The sequence below is a fragment of the Biomphalaria glabrata genome, chromosome 5 (genome assembly GCF_947242115.1).
Source record: "Biomphalaria glabrata chromosome 5, xgBioGlab47.1, whole genome shotgun sequence".
In the NCBI taxonomy this organism is placed as follows: domain Eukaryota; kingdom Metazoa; phylum Mollusca; class Gastropoda; family Planorbidae; genus Biomphalaria; species Biomphalaria glabrata.
Window position 1 is genome coordinate 53,553,741 of NC_074715.1, and position 24,541 is coordinate 53,578,281.

Sequence of the window (24,541 nt, forward strand, 5' to 3'; positions counted from 1 at the left end):
TTCTAAAGTATACTGTTGTAGCTCTTTATAATTGCGTCCACTTCTAAAGTATACTGTTGTAGCTCTTTATAATTGCGTCCACTTCTAAAGTATACTGTTGTAGCTCTTTATAATTGCGTCCACTTCTAAAGTATACTGTTGTAGCTCTTTATAATTGCGTCCACTTCTAAAGTATACTGTTGTAGCTCTTTATAATTGCGTCCACTTCTAAAGTATACTGTTGTAGCTCTTTATAATTGCGTCCACTTCTAAAGTATACTGTTGTAGCTCTTTATAATTGCGTCCACTTCTAAAGTATACTGTTGTAGCTCTTTATAATTGCGTCCACTTCTAAAGTATACTGTTGTAGCTCTTTATAATTGCGTCCACTTCTAAAGTATACTGTTGTAGCTCTTTATAATTGCGTCCACTTCTAAAGTATACTGTTGTAGCTCTTTATAATTGCGTCCACTTCTAAAGTATACTGTTGTAGCTCTTTATAATTGCGTCCACTTCTAAAGTATACTGTTGTAGCTCTTTATAATTGCGTCCACTTCTAAAGTATACTGTTGTAGCTCTTTATAATTGCGTCCACTTCTAAAGTATACTGTTGTAGCTCTTTATAATTGCGTCCACTTCTAAAGTATACTGTTGTAGCTCTTTATAATTGCGTCCACTTCTAAAGTATACTGTTGTAGCTCTTTATAATTGCGTCCACTTCTAAAGTATACTGTTGTAGCTCTTTATAATTGCGTCCACTTCTAAAGTATACTGTTGTAGCTCTTTATAATTGCGTCCACTTCTAAAGTATACTGTTGTAGCTCTTTATAATTGCGTCCACTTCTAAAGTATACTGTTGTAGCTCTTTATAATTGCGTCCACTTCTAAAGTATACTGTTGTAGCTCTTTATAATTGCGTCCACTTCTAAAGTATACTGTTGTAGCTCTTTATAATTGCGTCCACTTCTAAAGTATACTGTTGTAGCTCTTTATAATTGCGTCCACTTCTAAAGTATACTGTTGTAGCTCTTTATAATTGCGTCCACTTCTAAAGTATACTGTTGTAGCTCTTTATAATTGCGTCCACTTCTAAAGTATACTGTTGTAGCTCTTTATAATTGCGTCCACTTCTAAAGTATACTGTTGTAGCTCTTTATAATTGCGTCCACTTCTAAAGTATACTGTTGTAGCTCTTTATAATTGCGTCCACTTCTAAAGTATACTGTTGTAGCTCTTTATAATTGCGTCCACTTCTAAAGTATACTGTTGTAGCTCTTTATAATTGCGTCCACTTCTAAAGTATACTGTTGTAGCTCTTTATAATTGCGTCCACTTCTAAAGTATACTGTTGTAGCTCTTTATAATTGCGTCCACTTCTAAAGTATACTGTTGTAGCTCTTTATAATTGCGTCCACTTCTAAAGTATACTGTTGTAGCTCTTTATAATTGCGTCCACTTCTAAAGTATACTGTTGTAGCTCTTTATAATTGCGTCCACTTCTAAAGTATACTGTTGTAGCTCTTTATAATTGCGTCCACTTCTAAAGTATACTGTTGTAGCTCTTTATAATTGCGTCCACTTCTAAAGTATACTGTTGTAGCTCTTTATAATTGCGTCCACTTCTAAAGTATACTGTTGTAGCTCTTTATAATTGCGTCCACTTCTAAAGTATACTGTTGTAGCTCTTTATAATTGCGTCCACTTCTAAAGTATACTGTTGTAGCTCTTTATAATTGCGTCCACTTCTAAAGTATACTGTTGTAGCTCTTTATAATTGCGTCCACTTCTAAAGTATACTGTTGTAGCTCTTTATAATTGCGTCCACTTCTAAAGTATACTGTTGTAGCTCTTTATAATTGCGTCCACTTCTAAAGTATACTGTTGTAGCTCTTTATAATTGCGTCCACTTCTAAAGTATACTGTTGTAGCTCTTTATAATTGCGTCCACTTCTAAAGTATACTGTTGTAGCTCTTTATAATTGCGTCCACTTCTAAAGTATACTGTTGTAGCTCTTTATAATTGCGTCCACTTCTAAAGTATACTGTTGTAGCTCTTTATAATTGCGTCCACTTCTAAAGTATACTGTTGTAGCTCTTTATAATTGCGTCCACTTCTAAAGTATACTGTTGTAGCTCTTTATAATTGCGTCCACTTCTAAAGTATACTGTTGTAGCTCTTTATAATTGCGTCCACTTCTAAAGTATACTGTTGTAGCTCTTTATAATTGCGTCCACTTCTAAAGTATACTGTTGTAGCTCTTTATAATTGCGTCCACTTCTAAAGTATACTGTTGTAGCTCTTTATAATTGCGTCCACTTCTAAAGTATACTGTTGTAGCTCTTTATAATTGCGTCCACTTCTAAAGTATACTGTTGTAGCTCTTTATAATTGCGTCCACTTCTAAAGTATACTGTTGTAGCTCTTTATAATTGCGTCCACTTCTAAAGTATACTGTTGTAGCTCTTTATAATTGCGTCCACTTCTAAAGTATACTGTTGTAGCTCTTTATAATTGCGTCCACTTCTAAAGTATACTGTTGTAGCTCTTTATAATTGCGTCCACTTCTAAAGTATACTGTTGTAGCTCTTTATAATTGACGCTAACAGCTAGGAAAAAGTGTGTAACATATTGGTATTATATGTACATTTGCACACTAGCGCGTCAGTGCAACACCGCTTGTGTTTACGTAATAAATAGAGTTCCTAATATGTCTTCCCCATAGACGTAAATAAATATAGACTGGAAAAAGGAAGTAACTTCATGTAACTTGAAAACATGTATATCTATTGTATTCGGGTTTCCGAATTCTTAAAAATTGAAAAATTGCACGATCTTCAGTCTTAGAGATTAAACAAAACTCCTAGACATAAATAAAGTACACAGAAATGCAAGTCACAAATTTTCGTTTCATAAAACTCTATTATCGGCCAGTCTATATTTATTTATGTCTATGGTCTTCCCTCTAAGACACTAGTTTGTTATTTGTGTGATACAAGTATTTTACTAAGTGGCACTGGATAGATCCTCGTGGAGAGGGAGCACTAAGGAAGTGTTCCGGATTGCAGATGCCATACACAACAGAAGTAGAAGGAAGGGTAAAAGCACAACAGCGCCTGGTGATTACATATGCCCAAACTGTGACCGCAGCTGTGTATCAAGGAGTGGCCTGTTTAGTCACCCAAGACGTTGCAAAGGGAACAGGTCGTCTCCCAAAACGTAAAATACCACAGAGAACACAAAGAGAGTGTTCTGCAGCAACTTTGAGCACAAGTTTCGCTACTTCTCTAAAGCAAATTGTTTAAGAGTCTTATGCGAGGCCCACACCGATTGGTGGCCCTAGGCAGCTACCTAGTTGGCCTATGGCTAACGCTGGCACTGCCCGGACCATCAAGGCGACAGTCTAGATCACAACGAATTTTTTTTTAAAGTTGGTTCTTATCTGTCTGTGTGTCCGTATGGTGGATTATGTCTACACGTTAGTTTTCCGACGCTCAATCTCGAAAGAAGTTGTAAATTTCGCACGATTTTCTTGTACCTGACAAAAACAAGAATCAATTTAAAAAAAAAAACATAAAGCGATTGGATGGTTTTATTTATTTTGTTTGGTAACAAACGAGAGAAAAATCATACTTGGAAGATGTGGCGGTGGAAGTTGAATTAGTCTAGGAGGTTGGTGCCTGAGTAAATAAGTTTGTTTTTAATCCATTTACAAAGCAGATCACGGTGACATCCACTCCTACCCACCCACCCCCACCCCCCCGCATCCCATTCCTTTTCCGAACTGGTCCAGTGAAGCGATACAATCATGGTCCAGTGAAGCGATACAATCATGGTCCAGTGAAGCGATACAATCATGGTCCAGTGAAGTGACACAATCATAGTCCAGTGAAGCGATACAATCATGGTCCAGTGAAGCGATACAATCATTGTCCAGTGAAGCGATAAAAGCATAACGTTTTGAGAAAGTTCAATCATTAAAAACTTCGCAAAACAAAAAACAATAGTCAAAAATATTTCTAATTGCAAAGAATTACTATTGTTAGTCTGAATCTATAACAAATTCAATCAAATGACTGATTCAAACAACTTTATACGATTAAACTTAATATGAGCTTTGTATATTTTTTTTTAAAAGGATTTTCTTTTTAAGTTTTTCTTGTTACAATGCCATATTCAACTCTCTCTCTCTCGCTCTCTCTCTCTGGCCTCCTACAGTCGCGAAGCGACAATGTATCATCTCATGGAATGAGATGAATGCCTGGGCATTAGCTGTGGTCTGATAGATGTCGCCCACACATATTCAACTCATACCTTCATGTAACCTGGAACCTGCATTTTAAAATAATTTTACATGTTTTTCTTGTGTGTGTGTGTGTTTTGTTAGTATTTGTGCCCCCCTTTAAGCTACTTTATATTGTTTATGACATAGAGTCTGTAATTTGTAATTAGGAACAAGTTTAAGTATATAATAATAGAGGGCATGCCGCTTCAAAACGAGACAGCCGGAGACGGTGAAAATAAAATCTTATTCTATCACCGGCGGACAATGGTTATGCTTGCCCTGGATGTGGCAAAATATGCAGGTCACAGCTAGGACTCGAAGACAAGCCATATTATTATAGAGGACATTGAACATATTTCTAGACACAGCTATTGTGATGCTTCTCAAAACACCCTCATGCATAACTTACTTTTTTTAATGACTTCGTTCGCCAATTGTATAAACTTTGGATCCTCTTTTGGTCCTGGGACACCCTCCTTTTCAATGAGCCCTGGGACTCCTGTTAATTTTTTATCTCCATTGAAAGAGTTGCTAGAGCCGGAAGACAAAGTGGAGTGATCACTTTTGTCGGTCTTGCCTGGAGAAACCAGAGAAATTAAAAAAACAAAGCGTAAATTATCTTACTGTTTTCTTATATAATACAGACGTTACTGCAAAAACGAAAATGATTACGTCTTACGCGTCATGCATTTAATCATGCATATTAACCCTTAAAACGCGTGTGGTAGTTTATTTAATGTAATTCCATTTTGTATGCACTCATTTTAAAACAGCTCAGCACTTTAAGGGTTAACCAATGACCTCAATTGTGTCATGTCACTGGTTTTCTGGTTAGCTCAGGCAACCTATTCCATGCTTTAATAGCACTAGAGAAGAGGGAGCATTAGTACAAATGTGTCCTAGTATATGGAACGAGGAATGCGCCTTTATATTCATGTCTTTCAGAATATTTTATAAGATTTTGTTTTTGTATTTGAAGATTATGATTCAGTGTTTTTGTATAATTGCTACTTTAATTTTGAGTCTTCTATCCTGAAGGCTTTCTAAATTTAGTGATTTTACTAAGAGTGTTGCTCTAGTCAAATGTGAATATTATTTTGTTATTATGTGTAATTGTATCAATCAGTTTGGATCGGAGGCGCGGTAGTTGAGAGGTAAGGCGCTGGGCTTCTGAGAAGCGGCTCGCGGGTTCGAATCCCGGTGAAGACTGGGATTTTTAATTTCGGGATCTTTGGGCGCCTCTGAGTCCACCCAGCTCAAATGGCTACCTGACATTAGTTGGGGAATAGTAAGTGCGGTTGGTCGTTGTGTGCATCATCTGCCCTACAGTTCACAAGGTCTGAAAGTTTGGACCAGTCGATTAATTATAGATATAATGGTATAAGATGCAACTCCCTGCGATTACAATTATTTTTACAAAATGTTTCATTGTTTTGGTTTAGCTTTCAGCTTTCTGAATATGCAATGATCCTATCACTTGTCTGCTCCAGTTGGGAATGGGGGAGGGAAGAAAGGGATATTTGTGAATGTTTACAAGATCGTTTTTTTAAATGCATAACAAAATGTTCATTAAGGATTTCCTGTTGTTACCGGTTTGAACTTGGCTTGGCTTGGCTACCTAGAAGGGGGCTCGAGGTTCGACACCCGACTCGGGCAGAGTTGTGTTTACTGAGCGCCTTAAGGCAGCACGGAAAACCAACTCCTAGATACCCCCTCCCCCCCACTGGTCCACAAATGAGATTGGACCAAAAGCGCTCTGAGCATGCTATAAGCATGAAAGTAGCGCTATATAAAAGCTATAATAATTGACTTGTAGCATCAAACTGCTGATAGACAACTAAACTGTTGTTAGGCGTAATGTATCTCAACTTATAAAACTTCAAATAACTTGAATAACTTCCTTTTGTGAACAAACTAAATAACATTTTAATTACTATATCAACAAAATCAACTTGTGATCAAAAGGAAAAAAAATGTATTAGACTTTAATAATAATATCTTTTAACACAATCTAACTCAGTACAATAACACAACTTTCAGTCTCACTGTCTACTGTTGTCTGTCTTATGTCAGGCCAAGTGACGACAATGCCACCTATGTTGCATCATTCACAACCAATCGTTACACATACTTCCTAACAACCACCACATCTGTCAAGTACGATTTCTTTCCCTTGTTGAAGATACGAAACAAAATAATTAATTTTTAATCATTAATTAACTAATTGGTTAATTATTTTTTTAAAGTGATTCTTGTGTTGTCCGATAAAAGAAATAATTGTGCGAAATTTCAGCTGAATCCGAGATTTGGTGTGGGAGAAATAACGTGTACAAGCTTTTGGCCAGACAAACAGACAGACAGAGTTGATTGAAGCATTAAAATACAGTAGATCAATATCCAAAGCATGAGAAACAGTGTTGGTTAATAGAGGAATTTCAAAGTGTATCATTTGTACTCTTTAGCTATCTGCACCAGGTAATTATCTTCTTTTTTGAATTATCGTCTGTATTATATAAGATAAGATAGGTTTAAGTATCATATGCCTATTTACAGTAGGTCCAAATATCTTATAATGACTTTCTTTTCACTATCATTAGTATCATACGATAAAGCAATTTTATAGTTACATACACTAGGTCTAAGTACCATTCCCATTCAAACATTAGGTCCTGGTATCACACACTAATATACACTAGGACAGTCCAGCGGTTCTCAACCTTTTAAGCGCGGCGACCCCTTTTACAATATACCACACTGCCGCGACCCCCCCCCCCCAATAGACATACAAAGCAATAGAAGAATAGACAATAACAATCCTTATTTTTGATGGTCTTAGCCCACCCCTGGCAAATCGTCAATCGACCCCCCCAAGGGGGTCGCGACCCACAGGTTGAGAACCCCTCCTAGGTCTAAGTAGCATTCACTTTCAAACATTAGGTCCTGGTATCACACACTTATATACACTAGGTCTGTTTGTAAAAATGTTTGTTAAATGTTTTACATGTTTCGGATGTTCCTTCAGAGTTGAAGATAGTTTACTTCCTAGTCCAAACCTCCCGCAGGACGACGGGGGATGGGAGCGGGCAGGATTTGAACCCTCGACCATCCGAACGACAGTCCAGCGCGCAAACCGCACGACCATGCAGCCATCCTGGATCTTAATAATAAGGCTTGTCTTCGAGTCCGAAGCTTAATGAGGAATGCAATATTGCCCGTAGCTACGCAGCCCCAGATGTGACCTGCATATTTTGCTCCCCCATGGGCAAGCATAACCATTGTCCGCCGGTGACTAGGTCTTAGTAGCCCAATTACATACGCAATTACAATTACAATGAATACAATTACAGTCTTTGTAATGACGACTAGCATAAACTAGGTCGTAGTAACGTACAGCAGGTGTTAGTACCATACAATAACCAGCTCTGTCTTCCTTACACTTACCAGGCAAATAGCAAGACATAAAAATAGACTGGCCAAAGAAAACCAAAAATAAGATGAATAAAATCGCTAATATGAAGAAGACGTAGAATCTAATCGAGGTGGCGGTGGTAATTTCGTCTTTCGAATGTTCTGATTCTGTGGATCGCAAAACATGAAGACTAAAAGGCACCTATTAATGAACACAAATCATGAACATTACGTCATGGAATTAGAGATTAACAATGTGATGACATGGAATTAGAGATTAACAATGTGATGACATGGAATTAGAGATTAACAATGTGATGACATGGAATTAGAGATTAACAATGTGATGACATGGAATTAGAGATTAACAATGTGATGACATGGAATTAGAGATAAACAATGTGATGGCATGGAATTAGAGATTAACAATGTGATGACATGGAATTAGAGATTAACAATGTGATGACATGGAATTAGAGATAAACAATGTGATGGCATGGAATTAGAGATTAACAATGTGATGACATGGAATTAGAGATTAACAATGTGATGACATGGAATTAGAGATTAACAATGTGATGACCGAGCCATCGTCTTGAATATCAATTAGAAACAGCTTTTTAATACATGCAAAATAAAGATCGATTCGGCTACAGGACCTGAGATGAATTCCGATTGGTTATAGAACAGGAAGTGATAACAGAACAGGAAGTGATAACAGAACAGGAAGTGATAAAAGAACAGGAAGTGATAAAAGAACAGGAAGTGATAACAGAACAGGAAGTGATAAAAGAACAGGAAGTTATAAAAGAACAGGAAGTGATAACAGAACAGGAAGTGCTTACAGAACAGGAAGTGATAACAGAACAGGAAATGATAACAGAACAGGAACTGGTTACAGAACAGGAAGTGATAACAGAACAGGAACTGATAACAGAACAGGAAGTGCTTACAGAACAGGAAGTGCTTACAGAACAGGAAGTGATAACAGAACAGGAAATGATAACAGAACAGGAAGTGGTTACAGAACAGGACGTGGTTACAGAACAGGAAGTGATAACAGAACAGGAAGTGGTTACAGAACAGGAAGTGGTAACAGAACAAGAAGGACTACTCCTCCAGGAGTGCTTAGGCAAGATACTTGGAAGTACGGATGTCAGGACAGAGTCCTGGTCAGCCTGAGTCTCCTGTTAACTTTAGAGGAGAAAAGGGGGGGGGCAAATCAGGTTGTTAACTTTAAGACTTTTTTTTTGTTTTGGATTGTTTTACTTTCAGAGATGTTTTTTTTAAATGGAATGTAACTCATAATGTGGGAGATGAGTGGACAGAAAAAATATAGAAGTGCAGATCTTAGAGAGGAAGTGGAGATGGATTGGTCACACCCTTAGAAAAGATACCAGCAACAGAGCTAGGGCAGGCCTTAGAGTGGAACCCCCAGGGAATAAGACGCAGAGGAAGACCAAAAAGAACATGGCGACGCAGTGTACTTGAAGAAGCAGAGAAGACCGGTAAGAGCTGGGAAACCATCAAAAAAACTAGCAAGAGACTGTGGAGAGTGGCGTGTTTTTGTCGAGGCCCAATGTTCCACGAGGAACTCAAAGGAGTGTTGATGATGATGATGAATTCATAATAAAACAGTTTGATTTTTGTTCCTAGTCCAGGACATTTGGATTTTAGTTATAGAATTGAAGTATAGACTAAGTATTCTGTGTAGCTATTATTCAGTATATGGGATATTGAGCTATTATATATTAATTGATACGAGAAACTTCATTTGCCAGCACTATGCCTGTACTTTATGCGTATGGGCAATAAATAAGTTATATCTCCGTGAATCGGCCTTCTGAATCTTTATTCAGTCTTCACATTTGTTGTCACGGTTATTTACAAGACTTGGTTACACATGGCAGTCAGCTTTGAAGTACACATAGAAGGAAAGAACCTTGACAACTGCCATAAAGCTTTATTAACCATTCAGATACGTCTGAGTCTCACTCACGTAAAAGATAGATGACAATGTCTTCTCGCACTCTTCATAGTGACGGCATCCAAAGTGCAAGAACTTAGGACTAAAATGTGCAAAGTATATAGCAATAGGACAAAGTCCTATCCTGATCTACACTGCACAAGGACCTGAACCTCGGGGCAGCTACTTTTGTCAATTTTCACAAAAAAATCTCGCACACTCTAAAAGTAACTAAGGTCCTGTTCTCAATATGTTGCTCACTTTGTCTTAATATATCAAACCAGTGGCGTCACTATGGGGTACGTGGGTGAGGTCCGTACCGGGAGACACTGACCCTAGCGACGCGACTGTACAAAATTATTAACAATGTAAAAAAAATGTAAAGTGTTTTTCTAACAACCGCAACTTTCTTTCGGGTCCTTAAGGAAAAGTGAACTTAAATCGACCCCGGCAGATATTTTTTCTTTGGGTTAGCGAAATTTGTAGATCACAGCTGGGACTGTAACGTCACGGGGAATACTGCACTTCTTAATCTTTGCACTCGAAAACAAGTCATATATCTATGGAGAGAAAGAAAGAGGGAGAGAGAGAGAGAGAGGGAGAACAATTGTAGAAATAGATAAATGTTTGTTTGTAAAATGTTTTACATGTTTCGGATGTTCATTCAGAGTTGAAGATAGTTTACTTTCTAGTCCAAACCTCCCGCAGGGCGACGGGGGATGAGAGCGGGCAGGGTTTGAACCCTCGATAAATCCGAACGACAGTCCAGCGCGCAAACCGCACAACCAGGCAGCCAGGAAAACAAATGATTTGGCAGAGTTAAATCCATTGATAAACATGCATGACTAGATTGCCCGATGAACACGCGTAGGACGTAATCATCTTCTTTTCTGAAGTAACGTCTTCATTTTATAATTTAAGACAAAAGCTTTACAAAAGTAGTAAAAATAGACTATCAAAATGTATAAATACAAATCATATTGGAGACTTTCACGCTAAACTACATTTTGTTTTCGGCGCACCATAGAAGCCTAATGTTGCCAGTTAAACAAAGCAAGCTGAGCTAAAAAAGAGTTATAGAAAATGAGAATCAGAGTAGAACAGAGCTTGATATTGGCTGCCCCATCCAAAGCTCACCTCCCAGGAATCAACCTACTGATTCTATTTTTTTTTATTATTATTATAGTTTTTATATAGCGCTATATGCTTATAGCATGCTCAGAGCGCTTTGGCCCAATCTCATTTGTGGACCAGTGGGGGGGGGGGGGGAGGGGGGGATCTAGGAGTTGGTTTTCCCGTGCTGCCTTTAGGCGCTCAGTAAACACAAGTTTGCCCGAGTCGGGTGTCGAACCTCGAGCCCCCTTCTAGGTAGCCAAGACAAGGCAAGTTCATGCGCACTTAGCCTCTCGACCACGCTTCCCATCATGCCTGAAGAAACCACCAGCACCACCGAAGACATAGCCAGACCGTCCGAAACTCAAGCAGATGAAAAACTACACATACCTACAATCTTAGAGTAAGGAGAACTAGGCCCAACTACAAAGTGTAAAAGCTCATCAGCTTACTAGAGCTCTTATTTTGACATTCAGTTTTGTCTCCAAAGTGACATTTGTTTATTTTACTACTTTCACTTGGTTTTGTTGACTTGACTTTAATGTGGTATTTGATCTATCATGATATATTTTAAAAAGCTATTTGATTTACCATTTTTATATCAACATGTTACATTATGTCATGCTATTCTACATTGTTTGTTTACTTGAATCTCTATTATTATTCTGCACTTACTTAATTCTTTTATTATTGATAATACTAGTTAGCATCATTTGAACCGGGGGTGAATGTTATGAAAATTGTATTCTGTATCGGTTGTCGTTCTTATGTTTACATGTGCTTGTAACTCGCTGCCTGGTCGTGCGGTTTGCGCGCTGGACTGTCGTTCGGATTTATCGACGGTCGAGGGTTCAAACCCTGCCCCGCTATCATCCCCCGTCGTCCTGCGGGAGGTTTGAACTAGGAAGTAAACTTATCTTCAACTCTGAAGGATCATCCGAAACATGTAAAACAAAACGCACACTAATATCTGGCGGTTGTCGATATGTTTTACATACGTTTTAATTTGCGCCACTGTCATCGAGTGAAAGTCTAATGATTAATTTTTTTTTAAAATCATTTTCTGCTATTTACGGAAAACTTAAAAAATGCGAAACGACGATTACCATATATATTACAGCTTTTCAAACACTTTAATGCGAACACGGGTTACGTCAAAACTATACAAAGAACGGAGTTATTTTTTTTTTTTTAGCCATATATGAAAATCTCCAATATGATATCGATATCAGTAAGCTATGAGCTGTTACCTTTACAGGTTTCCCCTTTAAATCCTGCTTTACATCCATGTTGACATTTACCTTTTTCATTACAAGATGAGTCGCCGGCACAATTACCACAGGCTGGAAAAAAGCATACACATTGGTTATCATTAACATTTCTATTTTTTTGAATAAATGAGTAGCATTTTTTTAAACGTCTGTTGGACTTTTGGCATCACGCGTGATCTAACGATGGTCTTTCTCCATTCCTTTCTGTCTACGCCATGACTACAATCTTTTTTATACATAGGCCCTTCCATTCTTTGGTGCTGTTTAGCCACCCCCCCTTTCTTTCTCTGACTTCCTCTTCTTTTTTCCTGGTATTGTTCCCTGCAGTTTACGTAGGTCTATGCATGCGAGAGCTATTACACCAGAAAGTGATTAGCCTCCATGTTGGAAGTTCTCCACAAAGACACAAAAAACAAGGTTTTAAAAAATGGCCTACATACCTTTTAACCGTTTAGTTTACAGCGTACAAGAGAAAAATGGATATAAAACGAATTGCAGACGTTAGTCAGACTATTGTCTAATTAGCTGAGCCTTGAGATTGTTAAAAAGAGTTTAGCCAAACGCTGTTCGAACTCTAAGCGTGTAAGCCTTTGTCTTCTTGAACGAAACGCTATGTTTTGAAAAGGTCTAAGCCAATGTCTATATAAAACATTGCTATTTCCAATGTGTCTGACACTCCGGGCGCAAGTTTACATGGCCGAAGGCCGAGCACACCGGGAACCCCCATCATCTCTTCCTATGTTTTACCAAGCTCACCGTGCAGGACACGCCTTTAGTGTAACGGTCCTTTGAGAAACGGCGCATGGATGATCGACAGGGAAGTGGAAGCTCTCAATTCCGCACCGTGCAAGGGAGAGCTCTCGCATTCCCTTAGATCAGGGGTTCTCAACCTGTGGTTCGCGACCCCTTTGGGTGTCGATTGACAATTTAAAAGGAGTCGCCTAAGACCAGCGAAAAATGAATTGTTTTTGTACATTCTTCAATTACTGTGTGTGTGTGTGCGGGGGGGGGGGGTCGCGGTAAAGTGAGTGATGTAAGAAGGGGTCGCCGAGCCTAAAAGGTTGAGAACCGCTGCCTTAGATACTCCCGCAGGAGTCTCGTTTCGCTATTCATTTAGCCTAATCACTTCCTCTAGCAATCGTTTCCACCCGAGTGTCATTGAGAGATAGAAAGTCACTGTTTTATATTTGAAGGCCTTCCTAAAGAAGAAAAGAGTGTGTCTCGGCCTCCTCCTTCTGACGTAACGACTATGGGCTCATCTCGAAGTACACTGTGACATGTGACTGTGAGCCCTAGTTTGGAGAGCTTAATTATATCAAGAATAAAATTACTAGTTATTAGATTACTATTCATATATGTAAAGTGGTACTAATGACAGTTAGTGAGCAGAAAGGGCAAAGGCGAGCGACTGGCGCCTCAACCAGTAAGGTTTGGGCAGGGAGGGGCTCGTTAGCCATAGCTGGCTACCCACCTAAGAGAAGGAAAACTCTGAATTCAAACCTCTGTTGCCTTGCAGCTATACCCAATCATGGGAAAGGTTTCGGGAGTCAACCCTGAGGAAAAATCAGGAGCTGGCGACCCTAAGGCAGTTTGCAGCACCCAGTGCCACACTCTGGCAGAACCTGCGACGCCGCTGACCCCAAACTGTATAGGCACTGCCGTTGCTTTGGATACATCAGCTGCGTGGAGAGGGGGAACTGATGTGTGGGCGACATCGTCCCGACCACAGCTAATGCCCAGGCATTCATCTCATTTCCATGAGATGATCCTAAGACGCTTCGCGACTGAAGGAGGCCATGGACTAATGACAGTAAGGGGAAAAAAAATCATAGTAGAAAAAAACAAAAAAACAGCAACTATTCTTGAGCTTACCTTCACTACAGAGAGTCCCGTAAAAGCTGGGAATACAGCCGTGTAGACAATGACCAGTTTGATAGTGACAGCTTCCGTCATTACCACAGTTATGACAAACTGGAAAAGGAAACAGACGAAATAGAGACACGATAGCTACTAGTTGATTCCCCGTCTTCGTTGCGGTTGAACTAGTTGATCTATGTTTATTGTATTTTAACTGGGACACTTTTTTTTTTCTCTCACCACATTCAATGGGAGGCCCTCCAAAATCAACGCTTCTACACCTACCCTCCCCAAGCCAGCACCTTTAACTGACAAAAAGTTCACAACCACCCCCCACTTTTTTTTTTTTTTACTCTCCAGCGTTTTGATCGCGGAAAGGGTTTAGTTGTTCACGATAAGAATGTAGCAGGTGATTTTGATTTGATTTTGATTTGAGGCACATCGGCACAATTTAGGCCATGTCGTGCCTGCAGTCCCCCAAGGACCACTCTCTCTCTAAACAACAAGGGCCAGATTCTATACAGTCATATCATTAAAATCAAGGTCTATTCACAGTTAAAATAGTAAAGGTAGTAAAAATTTAATTATTCGGTAAAAATCTAATGTAAATAGTGCATGTCCACAAACTCATAAATCAGATCTTCGTAGATAGCCCCCACCTCCCGGATAAAGCCCAGTACCCTCCCAGGGTCGACATTATCAAATAGTGCTTTTAAATTAGTGGCTCTGAAATATTTCTCCCTGACATCCTGGTATCTGGGGCAATCAACGAGGATATGTTCCACGGTGAGGCGAGAGTCACAGTACTCACAAAGTGGGGGCTCCTCTCTCTTCAGCACAAAAGAGTGCGTGATGTAGGTGTGGCCAATCCTAAGTCTGGACATGGTCGTGCTACCACGCCTTGTCAGACCCTTAGATGTGGGCCACCACCTGACATCCGCCACAATCTGCCTGAGTTTACTGTAAGTCTCAGCCTCCCATCGGTTCTGCCACTCTCGATAGGTGGTAGAGGCAATACTTTGTCTCAGGAATGTAGCAGGTTAAATTTCTGCTGTTTTCTCTCTCTCTCAATAGATAGATTGATAGATAGATAGACATAGATAGATATAGAGATTAATTGATAGATTGACAAATAAGATAGATATGTAAATAGATAGAGATAGAGAGAGACAGAGAGAGAGAAAGAAAGAAAGAGAAAGAGGGGCAAAAAGACTTGTTGCACACTGAGATAGTTATCAATCGTAATATGAAATAACATTACGATTAAAAACAGGTTTCAGGCTTGAGGATTATGTGTTAATACGTTTACGACGAATCCTAAGATTCGTAACTGTTGATTGAATTTTTTCTTTTAAAAGTCCACATGCTGCTTTGTTTAAAATATAACATTAATATGCCTTGAGGAGTTGCTAGAAGTATTTGTATTAACTCTTGCGACGAAATTCATGTGTATTTTAATCGTCTTATAATTAATTAACTAAAAACTATTTGTCAGTAATAACTTCTTTCACAGTCATTTGTTAGTACAACTACTGCAGCCAAAATCAGTATTGTCTCAGTCATATCATATGTCAATATTAACTGTCTGTCATATAATAATAATAATAATAATTTTATTTATAAAGCGCTGTTAACAAACAAAATGTAGGCTCAAGGCGCTGTAACAACATTACAAACAAAAACACGAGAGATAAAATGACAGTTAATCTAAAAAAGTTTTAAACAGATAGGTCTTAATGTTCTTCTAAAAGTGGTGTAGCATGTTGTCTGTCTGAGATCGATGGGGAGTGAGTTCCAAACCTTTGGTCCGTGAACTGAAAAAGCACGCAGACCGTAGCTTTTGAGGGAGAAACGTGGCACTACTAAAAGCGTTGAGTCCATTGAGCGCAGGGCTCTCTAGGGGACATATGGAGTAATCAGTTCGCTAAGGTACAAGGGCATCTCATTGTTATATATACACTGATGACAAAATATGAAAATATCAGTCATATGAAAGCATTACCTCCGTTACAGTCATAAGTCAAGTGTTACCTCTGTCACAGTCATATAACAGTTTACGTTGTGTGAGTATTTTTTTTTCCACTGTAAAATTTATTACCTCTTTCGCAGTGCTTGCCATAATATCCTATGATGCATCCTTCAGAACAGACGCCATTAGCCAAACACGTCTGGTTCTTGCAATACCTACAAGCTGGGACCAGACAATACCAGCAACAAATTTACTATCGTCATATTTCAATTAAACTCTACTAAAGGAAACATATTGTTATATTTATTATCTTATATAATACAGACGTTACTTTATAAAAAAAGAAGATGATTACGTCCTATGCATCATGCATCTAGTCATGCATGTTAGCCAATGACTTAAATTCTGCCAAGTCACCGGTTTTCCTGGCCAGCTCAGGCTTCTTCCTTCTATGCTCTAATGCAGTGGTGGGCAACCTTTTTGTATCGCGGGCCGCATTAAAAAAAGTTTGGGAATGGCGGGCCGCATTATATGTATATATGTCTTAGAAAGATACGCTCGCTAACTGTGTAGAATGTCTTTTAACTCATATTGACACTGTATTATAATTAAGTTTCTTTCCTTTTTTCCACACTCCGCGTTGAACACTTACAACAAGCATTAGCAAAGTTTGAAAACAATTTTACGATTTTTTAAATTTGCTGTTGCCTTTTTATATCACAATATCTCCGCAAATATACATTTGTACTTAATGTACAGTATTTTAATTTTTACACTCGTGCATAATGTTCCGGAACAGTGAAACTATCTTACTAGTTGTTACCCCTGTGACTGCTGTCAAATTACAGTCAGTCAACATTGGCCAGTGATTATACTTGTTTAGTTTCCACACACAAAAAAATGTTTGCTCATTGAATGAGACAATAATATATGTTCCGGAAGTTAAATGTTGGGACGAGCGAAACCTGCCCTTGTGGAGCATCACCAGAGAATGCTGACCATGTCCTTCAATGGTGCATACTAAATCAAGAGACTCGAACAAGACTCTCCAATGACTATTCGGAGAGCTGCCTGATCTGGAAACCACTGCGCCATTCATCTCAGATATAGAATTACTCATCTGAACCCTCCAACATGTAAAATGAGAACGAAGAAGAAGAAGAACTGATGTATGTGTTAACAAATACTGTGAACAGCAGCAAGGTTTTTTTAAGTGCGGAAATACAGCTTCTGGCACCCATGAGTTATGTCCTCTGGAGATGAATCAGCTTCTGCGATAAATGGTGAGCTGATGATATTGAAACTGGCTCTGGACGTCTTAAAATTTGCTATTATAAATTGCACAATTAAGGAATCTTAATAAGTGTTGTACTTTTAATTATTTCACCAGAAATAGTTTCACCTTTCAGCAAAAGGAAAATGACAAAAACTGTTTTCTTTTGCTTGCCTGTAGAAATGGGAAAGCCTTGTATGAAAAGTTTCAACATGCATTTACATTTCATATGTAAGCAACCTATTGCAATAGATAATATACAAAACACGAAATATGTTTTCCACTCTTTATTACAAATATTGGTAACAAGGTCACACTCACATGTTCTTCAAGTAACATAACAATTCTTCCTTGAGATTTCATATCTCATTTGCCGTTCCCAAGCTAAGCTAGCGATACATTGGATATTTTGTTCATAATTCGGAACTACCCGTGGGTAATACCCCTATCTTTTATAAGTTTGATTGCTACGATTTATCTGTAAATTTAACGTGCAAATTTTATGCAGCTTTGAGCAAACTTTCCTGTTTAAAGTTTATGGTTGGGATATTTTTTATTAAAAAAAAAAATTTTTCTCAGTCAAAGATCGAGCTCCATCAGTTGTTACACTTGCCATCTTGTTCCAAGCCTACCCAACACTCAGATATTGTCTTGAATTGAGTGTATTGATGTATAGCCAATTAACATAATCTTCGTTTACTCAAAACTTTTTATAATGAGACAGTTTCAATAATTTATATAGATATTATTTTTAATATTTGCATTTTTATATGTATATACTGTGGGCACACCTGATTTCTATACCTGTCGGCGGGCCGCATAAAACACTTCGGCGGGCCGCATGTGGCCCCGTAATTTGCCCACCCCTGCTCTAATGGCATTAAGGAAGAAGGAGCATTTGTACAAATGTGTTCTAGCATATGTGATTACCGTATGGTGCATATCATTGTGTCTTTCTGAGTATTTTATTATATTTTGTTTTTGTATTTGAAGATTATGGTTCAGTGTTTTATGCATAATAGCTACTTTACTTTTAAGTCTTCTATCCTGGAGAAGCCTCCAATAATTGATTCCCTTTGTACAATCGAGAAATAACAACACATTAAGGAAGCTAGAAAGTAGGCCTATATTAACACTACGGATACAAGGGATGTTGTACTATTAAGGTTCCAGGCTGTAGACCTTGCGATCTATAAGAGTAGATGATGAAAAACTCAGAAGCCAAACGCTTTATCACTGGGCCACCACAATATCATTACATCATTTGAGAATTACCATCTTATATTTTACAGACCTAAAAATTTATAAAAAATTATTAAACATTGAACCGAAACAGTCTGTCTAAACATAGAATTGAATCATGTCCGTCTAAACATAGAAGTGAATCATTTCTGCCTAAACATAGAAGTGAAACATGTCTGTCTAAACATAGAAGTGAATCATGTCTGTCTAAACATAGAACCGAAACATGTCTGCCTAAACAAAGAACAGAAAATTGTCTGTCTAAACTCACGTTGATCACATTTGGGCCCTCTGAACCCATGTTGACAACCGATGAGGCACTCCCCTGTTGTTTTATTACAAAGCTCGCTCAAACAGTTACTGCATTCTAGAAAAAACAAATATAATGACTGATTAAGTCCCAAACCGACTACATAACAATATACATTAATAATGACTCACGTTATGTGTGTATATGTGTAGTGACACATTTACAACACAATTAAAATAAACATATCAGTCTCTCTTGCAGCACATTATTTTTAAGATGAATTCAAATTAGGCTGTTTTAAAGTTGCAAATGAGGAAATTGTGTACACCAGTGATGCCCAACCTAATTCGACCTGCGGGCCATTTTAATTTCCGACACTCGTGTCGCGGGCCACATGACCGAAATAGAATAGATTTATAGATCTACGATTCATGTGAACAAGATTTAATCCATAGGTCCAATTCTATATGTTGAAGTATTCTTCGTCTAGTCCAGTGATGCCCAACCTAATTCGACCTGCGGGCCATTTTAATTTCCGACACTCGTGTCGCGGGCCACATGACCGAAAAAGTAACAAAAATAAAAACAGAAATGAAATTGACTTTAAACTAATTTTATGAGAAACCCATGGATATAGTACTTACATTAACAAATTGGAATTTTGATTTTATTTTTTTTTCACGCGTCGGAAAATGGGTTCATTTCTCTACTTCAAATGTGAGCAATATTTTAGCATGTTTTACCACCGACTAATTTTCTTGTCTCTTTGTGTTCAATATTCCCATCAATCCCGCTATATTTGCTTCATAATGCTGTTCATATGCTGTTTTGTTTTTGTGTTTAAACAGCCACACGTTCTTTATACAACAAATATGTTGGCTTATTATCATGTTCCAAACACAAAAAAAAGTAAAGATCCGTGTCAATTTTTCTGTTACATTTTACATTAAAGTGTTCAATGTCGTGGTACCAATCCATTAGAAAAAAGAGAGAACCCTAATGTAGGTAAAGTTACATTTTTCAACCTTTTCTTTTTGGGCAGGGGGGTGTGGGTGATTTTCTTAATTTTGTTTTGGCGTTTTGGCGGGCCGGATAGAACCACGTCGCGGGCCGGATCTCCCGTACCTTGGGCATCACTGGTGTACACGCTTACGAATTTATTCACATTTTGGATAACCTAAACTACGACATGAATTTCGAACATTAATGTTTAGACATGCCCTTTCAAACCCATCAAATTGAGACATGAAGGCGGCCTTAGGTGGTGGCGAGTGGGGCAACCGCCCAACCCTGAGTCTTAGGGGGATCGTGCAATAGAGAGAGCCTTTCGTCACCGTCAGCCAATCGTACAAATATTCGTGAGCTTGATATGGCAAGCTCGCACTGCTAAGGCAGCCTCTGGGGAATAAAGTGGTCCCATAGCACGGAGCGGAGTTGAAAGAGAGCTCTCATGGTCCTGTCGATAATCCATCCGCCGTTCCTCAAGGGACCGTTACGTAATGGTGAGTCCTGCACGGTTAGCTTGGTACAACATAGGAAAATGGCGGAGGTTCCTGGCATACTCGGCCTTCGGCCATGCTTTCTAGCCCATGCGCCCGGAGTGCCAGATACATCAGGAAATAGCAATGCTTTACATAGGCATTGACTTGGATCTCTTCCAGACAGAACGGTTGTTCAAACAGGTTTTGTTTTTGTTTTTTTATCCTGTTCAATCAGGTTGTTGTTTTTTTCAAACCTAGAGCTCGAAGAGCCTTCGGCTCAGCTCTTAGACAATCAAACGGATCAGCCATTTAATTAAATTTGTAGTAGATCTATACTAACAATAATAAATCTGTGCGCAAATAAATATTTGTACCAATTGTTTTTTGTTCAGCGCTATTTCAAGCTCTTAGTTTGCTCAATACGCCATGATTCTATCATTTGAAAGGACCAGTTGAGAATGGTTGGAGGGCATGGCTAACGGCTCCTCAAGCCGACATATTAACCACTCTACCAGTCAGGTGCTTATGGCTCTAGAAGATTGTATAGTAGTTATCTATTGTATATTTCAAACTTACTTTAATATAAAAGGGACTAATACTGTAATTCAGCTTATACCACCACTTCAGTCAAATACAATTTCTTTCCCTTGTTCGAGATACCAAACAAAATAATTTTGTTTACGAATAGTGAGTTAAGTAATTGATTAATCTGTCCAATCCTTAGGTTGTCAGGTAAATAAAATATTTGTATAAAATTTCAGCTCGAACCGAGATTGACAAATCACTGATTTACTGAATTGTATTGCTTAACTCTTTCTCTCCGTAATTATTTACCACATTCTAGTGGAATCAACGTTGGTATCGTCAGTTAGGAGAGAAAGAGTTAACTCTTTCATGGCGAATTATTTTGATAGAAAAAAATGAAGCTTTCCGGGATTTACTTGCTGAGAGAAATGCCGCACTGTAAGAGTTAAAAGGATATAAATGGGATCTTAAAAATCAAAGGATAAACTAACTTTTAGTATAGAAGGGAAGCCGAATGCCGAGATTACCGGATAAACTACCCCATACGCCTTCGCTGTACCACATTTGCATGCAGTTGTCGCCATTAAATTGCCCCTTGAAGAACAGCTTGTGGATACTGACACCGTGGTTGTTCAGGCTTTCTTCCATTCATGCAAGTGCAATGGTTTCGACCCTTAGTCACCCCAACGGGTCGATTCTTAGTCACCCCAACGGGGGCCCTGTTTTGCTTCCCATTCGGCCTAATCGTCTCGTCTAACGGCCGTTTTTTACCTATCCCCACGTTGCAGTTATGAAAGCATTGCTCGGAAATTATTTTCTCTCTTTACAATGTGCAAGGGAAGCTACTTACTTTCACTGCAAGTTAGACCTGTAAAGCCGTAATTACATCCCTCTTCACACTGGCCAGTCTTCTGGTCACAGGCTCCTCTGCCAGCGCAGTTAGTACATGCTGTAGAATTTAAGAACGTCTTAAGCATACAGTTAGTTTTTATAAAGAAAATACGAAAAACATGCATATATGTAACCCTGCCGGACCAAGTAAAACAAAGGACGTTTGGGCCACGAGGCCTTCATCAGCTACAAAACTAACAAAAAATGACAAACAATTAACACAAAATAGTCTCTCCGATGTTGTTCTCTCTCGAGGCAGAAAAGAAATGAGCTACGCTGGTGTAAAAGCGCGGGAAAACGGAAGGGGGCGGAGATGTCAGGCAAAGATGAATGGGGAAAGGGGGTACCGTAGTGTTAGTGCCCATCGCGTATTAAATAAAAGTGTGCTGGTTGTTGATCCCGTTAGGTTGGAGGGTGCCTGACATGTAAATAAGTTTGTTTTCGATCTGCAGACGTGTGTTTTTGTCGTTGCATTGTTGTATGGCAGTGACGAGGAGGTCGGTGGTACTCCTATGATGTGTGTTATTAAAATCCATCCATTTTGGTTTCGATCAATAGTCCATCCATCCATCCATTTTAATAACACACATCAGTCGTTTACCCCTGCAGCAGTAAATCTTTGTTTTGTTTAGTTTTTATAAAGCTTATATCAACCCATTCTGTCTGTCTGTCCGGCTTAAGGTTTTGTACAACCCAATTTCAAATCAAGCTGAAATTTTGCACAATTATTTCTTTTATCTGACAACACAAAGAGTCCATTTTGAAAAAAAAATAACCGTTAGTTAATTAACCATTGGTAAAAAAAAAAAATAGTTCGATAGGTATCTCAAACAAGGGAAAGAAATGGTACTTGAGTGAAGAGGTGGATACGCTGAATTAGTCCCCATTATATTAGGCTGCCGTCTGAGGCTTAGTGAACTCAAACATGAAATAGAAACAATAGATAACTAACTATACAACCTTCCATGTTCATAGACTCTTCGCTAATAGAGTTGTTATCGCTTTGGCCTGAGAAGGCTTTAGCCCATACGTTCGAATTTTTGTCGATCCCTTTTTTTTTATATTTATTTTTATACATGTTTTTTTTTTTTTTTGTTAGTTACAAAATTATTTACATGACTGATCCAAACTAATTGATACAAGTACGCTTAATATAAGCTTTATTTGTTGTTTTTTAAAAAAGCATTTGTTATGTTTTTGTTTTGTTTTTAAATTGACGAATACATAACAGGGAAATCTTTAAAAGGAAGGAGAGGGAAGTTTAAGCAAAAATGTGTGCGGTATGCGCGCTGGACTGTCGAGCATTGGTCTTGATGCCCGCTGCAATTCCTCGTCGTCCTGTAGAAAAAGTAGTACTGTAAGGTTCCCCTTTAAGACCTTGTGGTCTATAGGACAGATAATGATCAGGTCATCTGGTTCATTGGCCTACGGTTAACGAGGGTGTTATATGGTGTTATAGGTTTAGTTTATCGGGGATTTCCTTTTGAGAGACGTGACTTTAAATAGACCTTTATTTGGACGGAAATAGGAATTATGGGAAGATGACGGTTAAAAAACGAACTCTTATACTCTTATGGCGTAGCCAGACGTGAACTTATTAGGACTGTTGACATATGGACTGTGCCTCTTCATTTTATGGATTAAATTCTATTTTCAAGTTCTAGAAGTCTTATCAAGTTATTTCATTAATATGTATGTGTGTTCGGACCGCAATCCAGACTGTGAGTTAAAAATAATTATTTAGACTAGTTCTAAATCTACTAGTAACTAGAGTCTACATCATTCAAGAATCAAGTAGTCTACATTTCTACATATTCAATATTATATTCTAAATCACACACATAACAGTGGCCAGCACAACGGCCAACCGCCTTTACTTATCCCCAATTAGACTCTGTAGACTAGTTCTAAATCTAACATGTGGCCAGCACTACGACCAACCGCCTTTACTTATCCCCAATTAATGACAGGTACCCATTAGACTGCGAGGCGCCCCAAGGATCTCGAAAATAAAAATCCCAGTCTACACCAGGATTCGAACTCCGGTTCAGTAGCCAAGTGTTTTTCCGCTCAGCCACCGCTCGCCTCCCGTCCTGTAGAAGGTTTGAAGTAAATTATCTTAAACTGAAGAAACATCCGAAGTATGTCAAAACATAGTAACAACAAACATTTGTTACAACAAAACAAAACGTAACCTAGGGCGCTAGGCCTAGCTCTATAACAAAATGGCTACATCAGAGTTACGTAATACCTATATAACGTAATACATATATAACAAGGAAATATCACTTAGACTCCGTATATCATGAGAGCGCAATAGGTGAGGGGTTAAGCGCCTGGCTTCGGAACATTTGTCCCTGGGTTCAAATCTTGGTGAAGTTTGGGATTTTAAATGTCGGCAGTCTTAGGGCGCCCCTGAGTCTACCCTAATGGGCGCCTGCTTTAGTTGGGGAAAGTAAAGACGGTTGGTTGTTGCGCTGGCCACATGCCACCCTGCTCGTTAGCCGTTGGCGAAAGAAACATATGATATTAACTCTTTCTCTCCGTAATTATTTACCACATTCTGGTGGAATCAACGTTGGTATCGTCAGTTAGGAGAGAAAGAGTTAACATCATCTGTCCTATAGAAAGAGGAACTTTATTTGACTTTGCATACATAACAAGAGCACATCTCCATAAAAAACAAATATCTAAAAAGCAAAACACATGAATAGCAAGCAAACACCTCCATAGCATATACTCACATAACAAGCAAACATCTCCGTAGCATATACTCACGTAACAAGCAAACACCTCCGTAGCATATACTCACATAACAAGCAAACATCTCCGTAGCATATACTCACGTAACAAGCAAACATCTCCGTAGCATATACTCAGGTAACAAGCAAACATCTCCGTAGCATATACTCACGTAGCAAGCAAACATCTCCGTATCATATATTCACGTAGCAAGCAAACATCTCCGTAGCATATACTCATGTAGCAAGCAAACATCTCCATAGCATATACTCACGTAACAAGCAAACATCT

General features: G+C 38.6%; 1 protein-coding gene across 5 annotated transcripts in view; it reads right to left on the bottom strand.

The window, feature by feature from the left end:
- The window catches only part of LOC106058452 (multiple epidermal growth factor-like domains protein 6), a 109,108-nt gene that overhangs the window by 3,045 nt on the left and 81,522 nt on the right, over positions 1-24,541 (bottom strand). For 3 of the 5 annotated variants that reach the window (XM_056028981.1, XM_056028977.1, XM_056028978.1), the window contains 7 exons: positions 21,468-21,566; positions 18,633-18,728; positions 15,976-16,068; positions 13,893-13,991; positions 12,000-12,092; positions 7,704-7,838; positions 4,672-4,839 (listed from right to left, as the gene is read on the bottom strand). In XM_056028981.1, the coding sequence (XP_055884956.1) occupies positions 4,672-4,839; positions 7,704-7,838; positions 12,000-12,092; positions 13,893-13,991; positions 15,976-16,068; positions 18,633-18,728; positions 21,468-21,566 (783 nt within the window). The remainder of the gene's footprint in view (positions 1-4,671; positions 4,840-7,703; positions 7,839-11,999; positions 12,093-13,892; positions 13,992-15,975; positions 16,069-18,632; positions 18,729-21,467; positions 21,567-24,541) is intronic. The other 2 variants (XM_056028979.1, XM_056028982.1) reach the window with 2 other exon arrangements.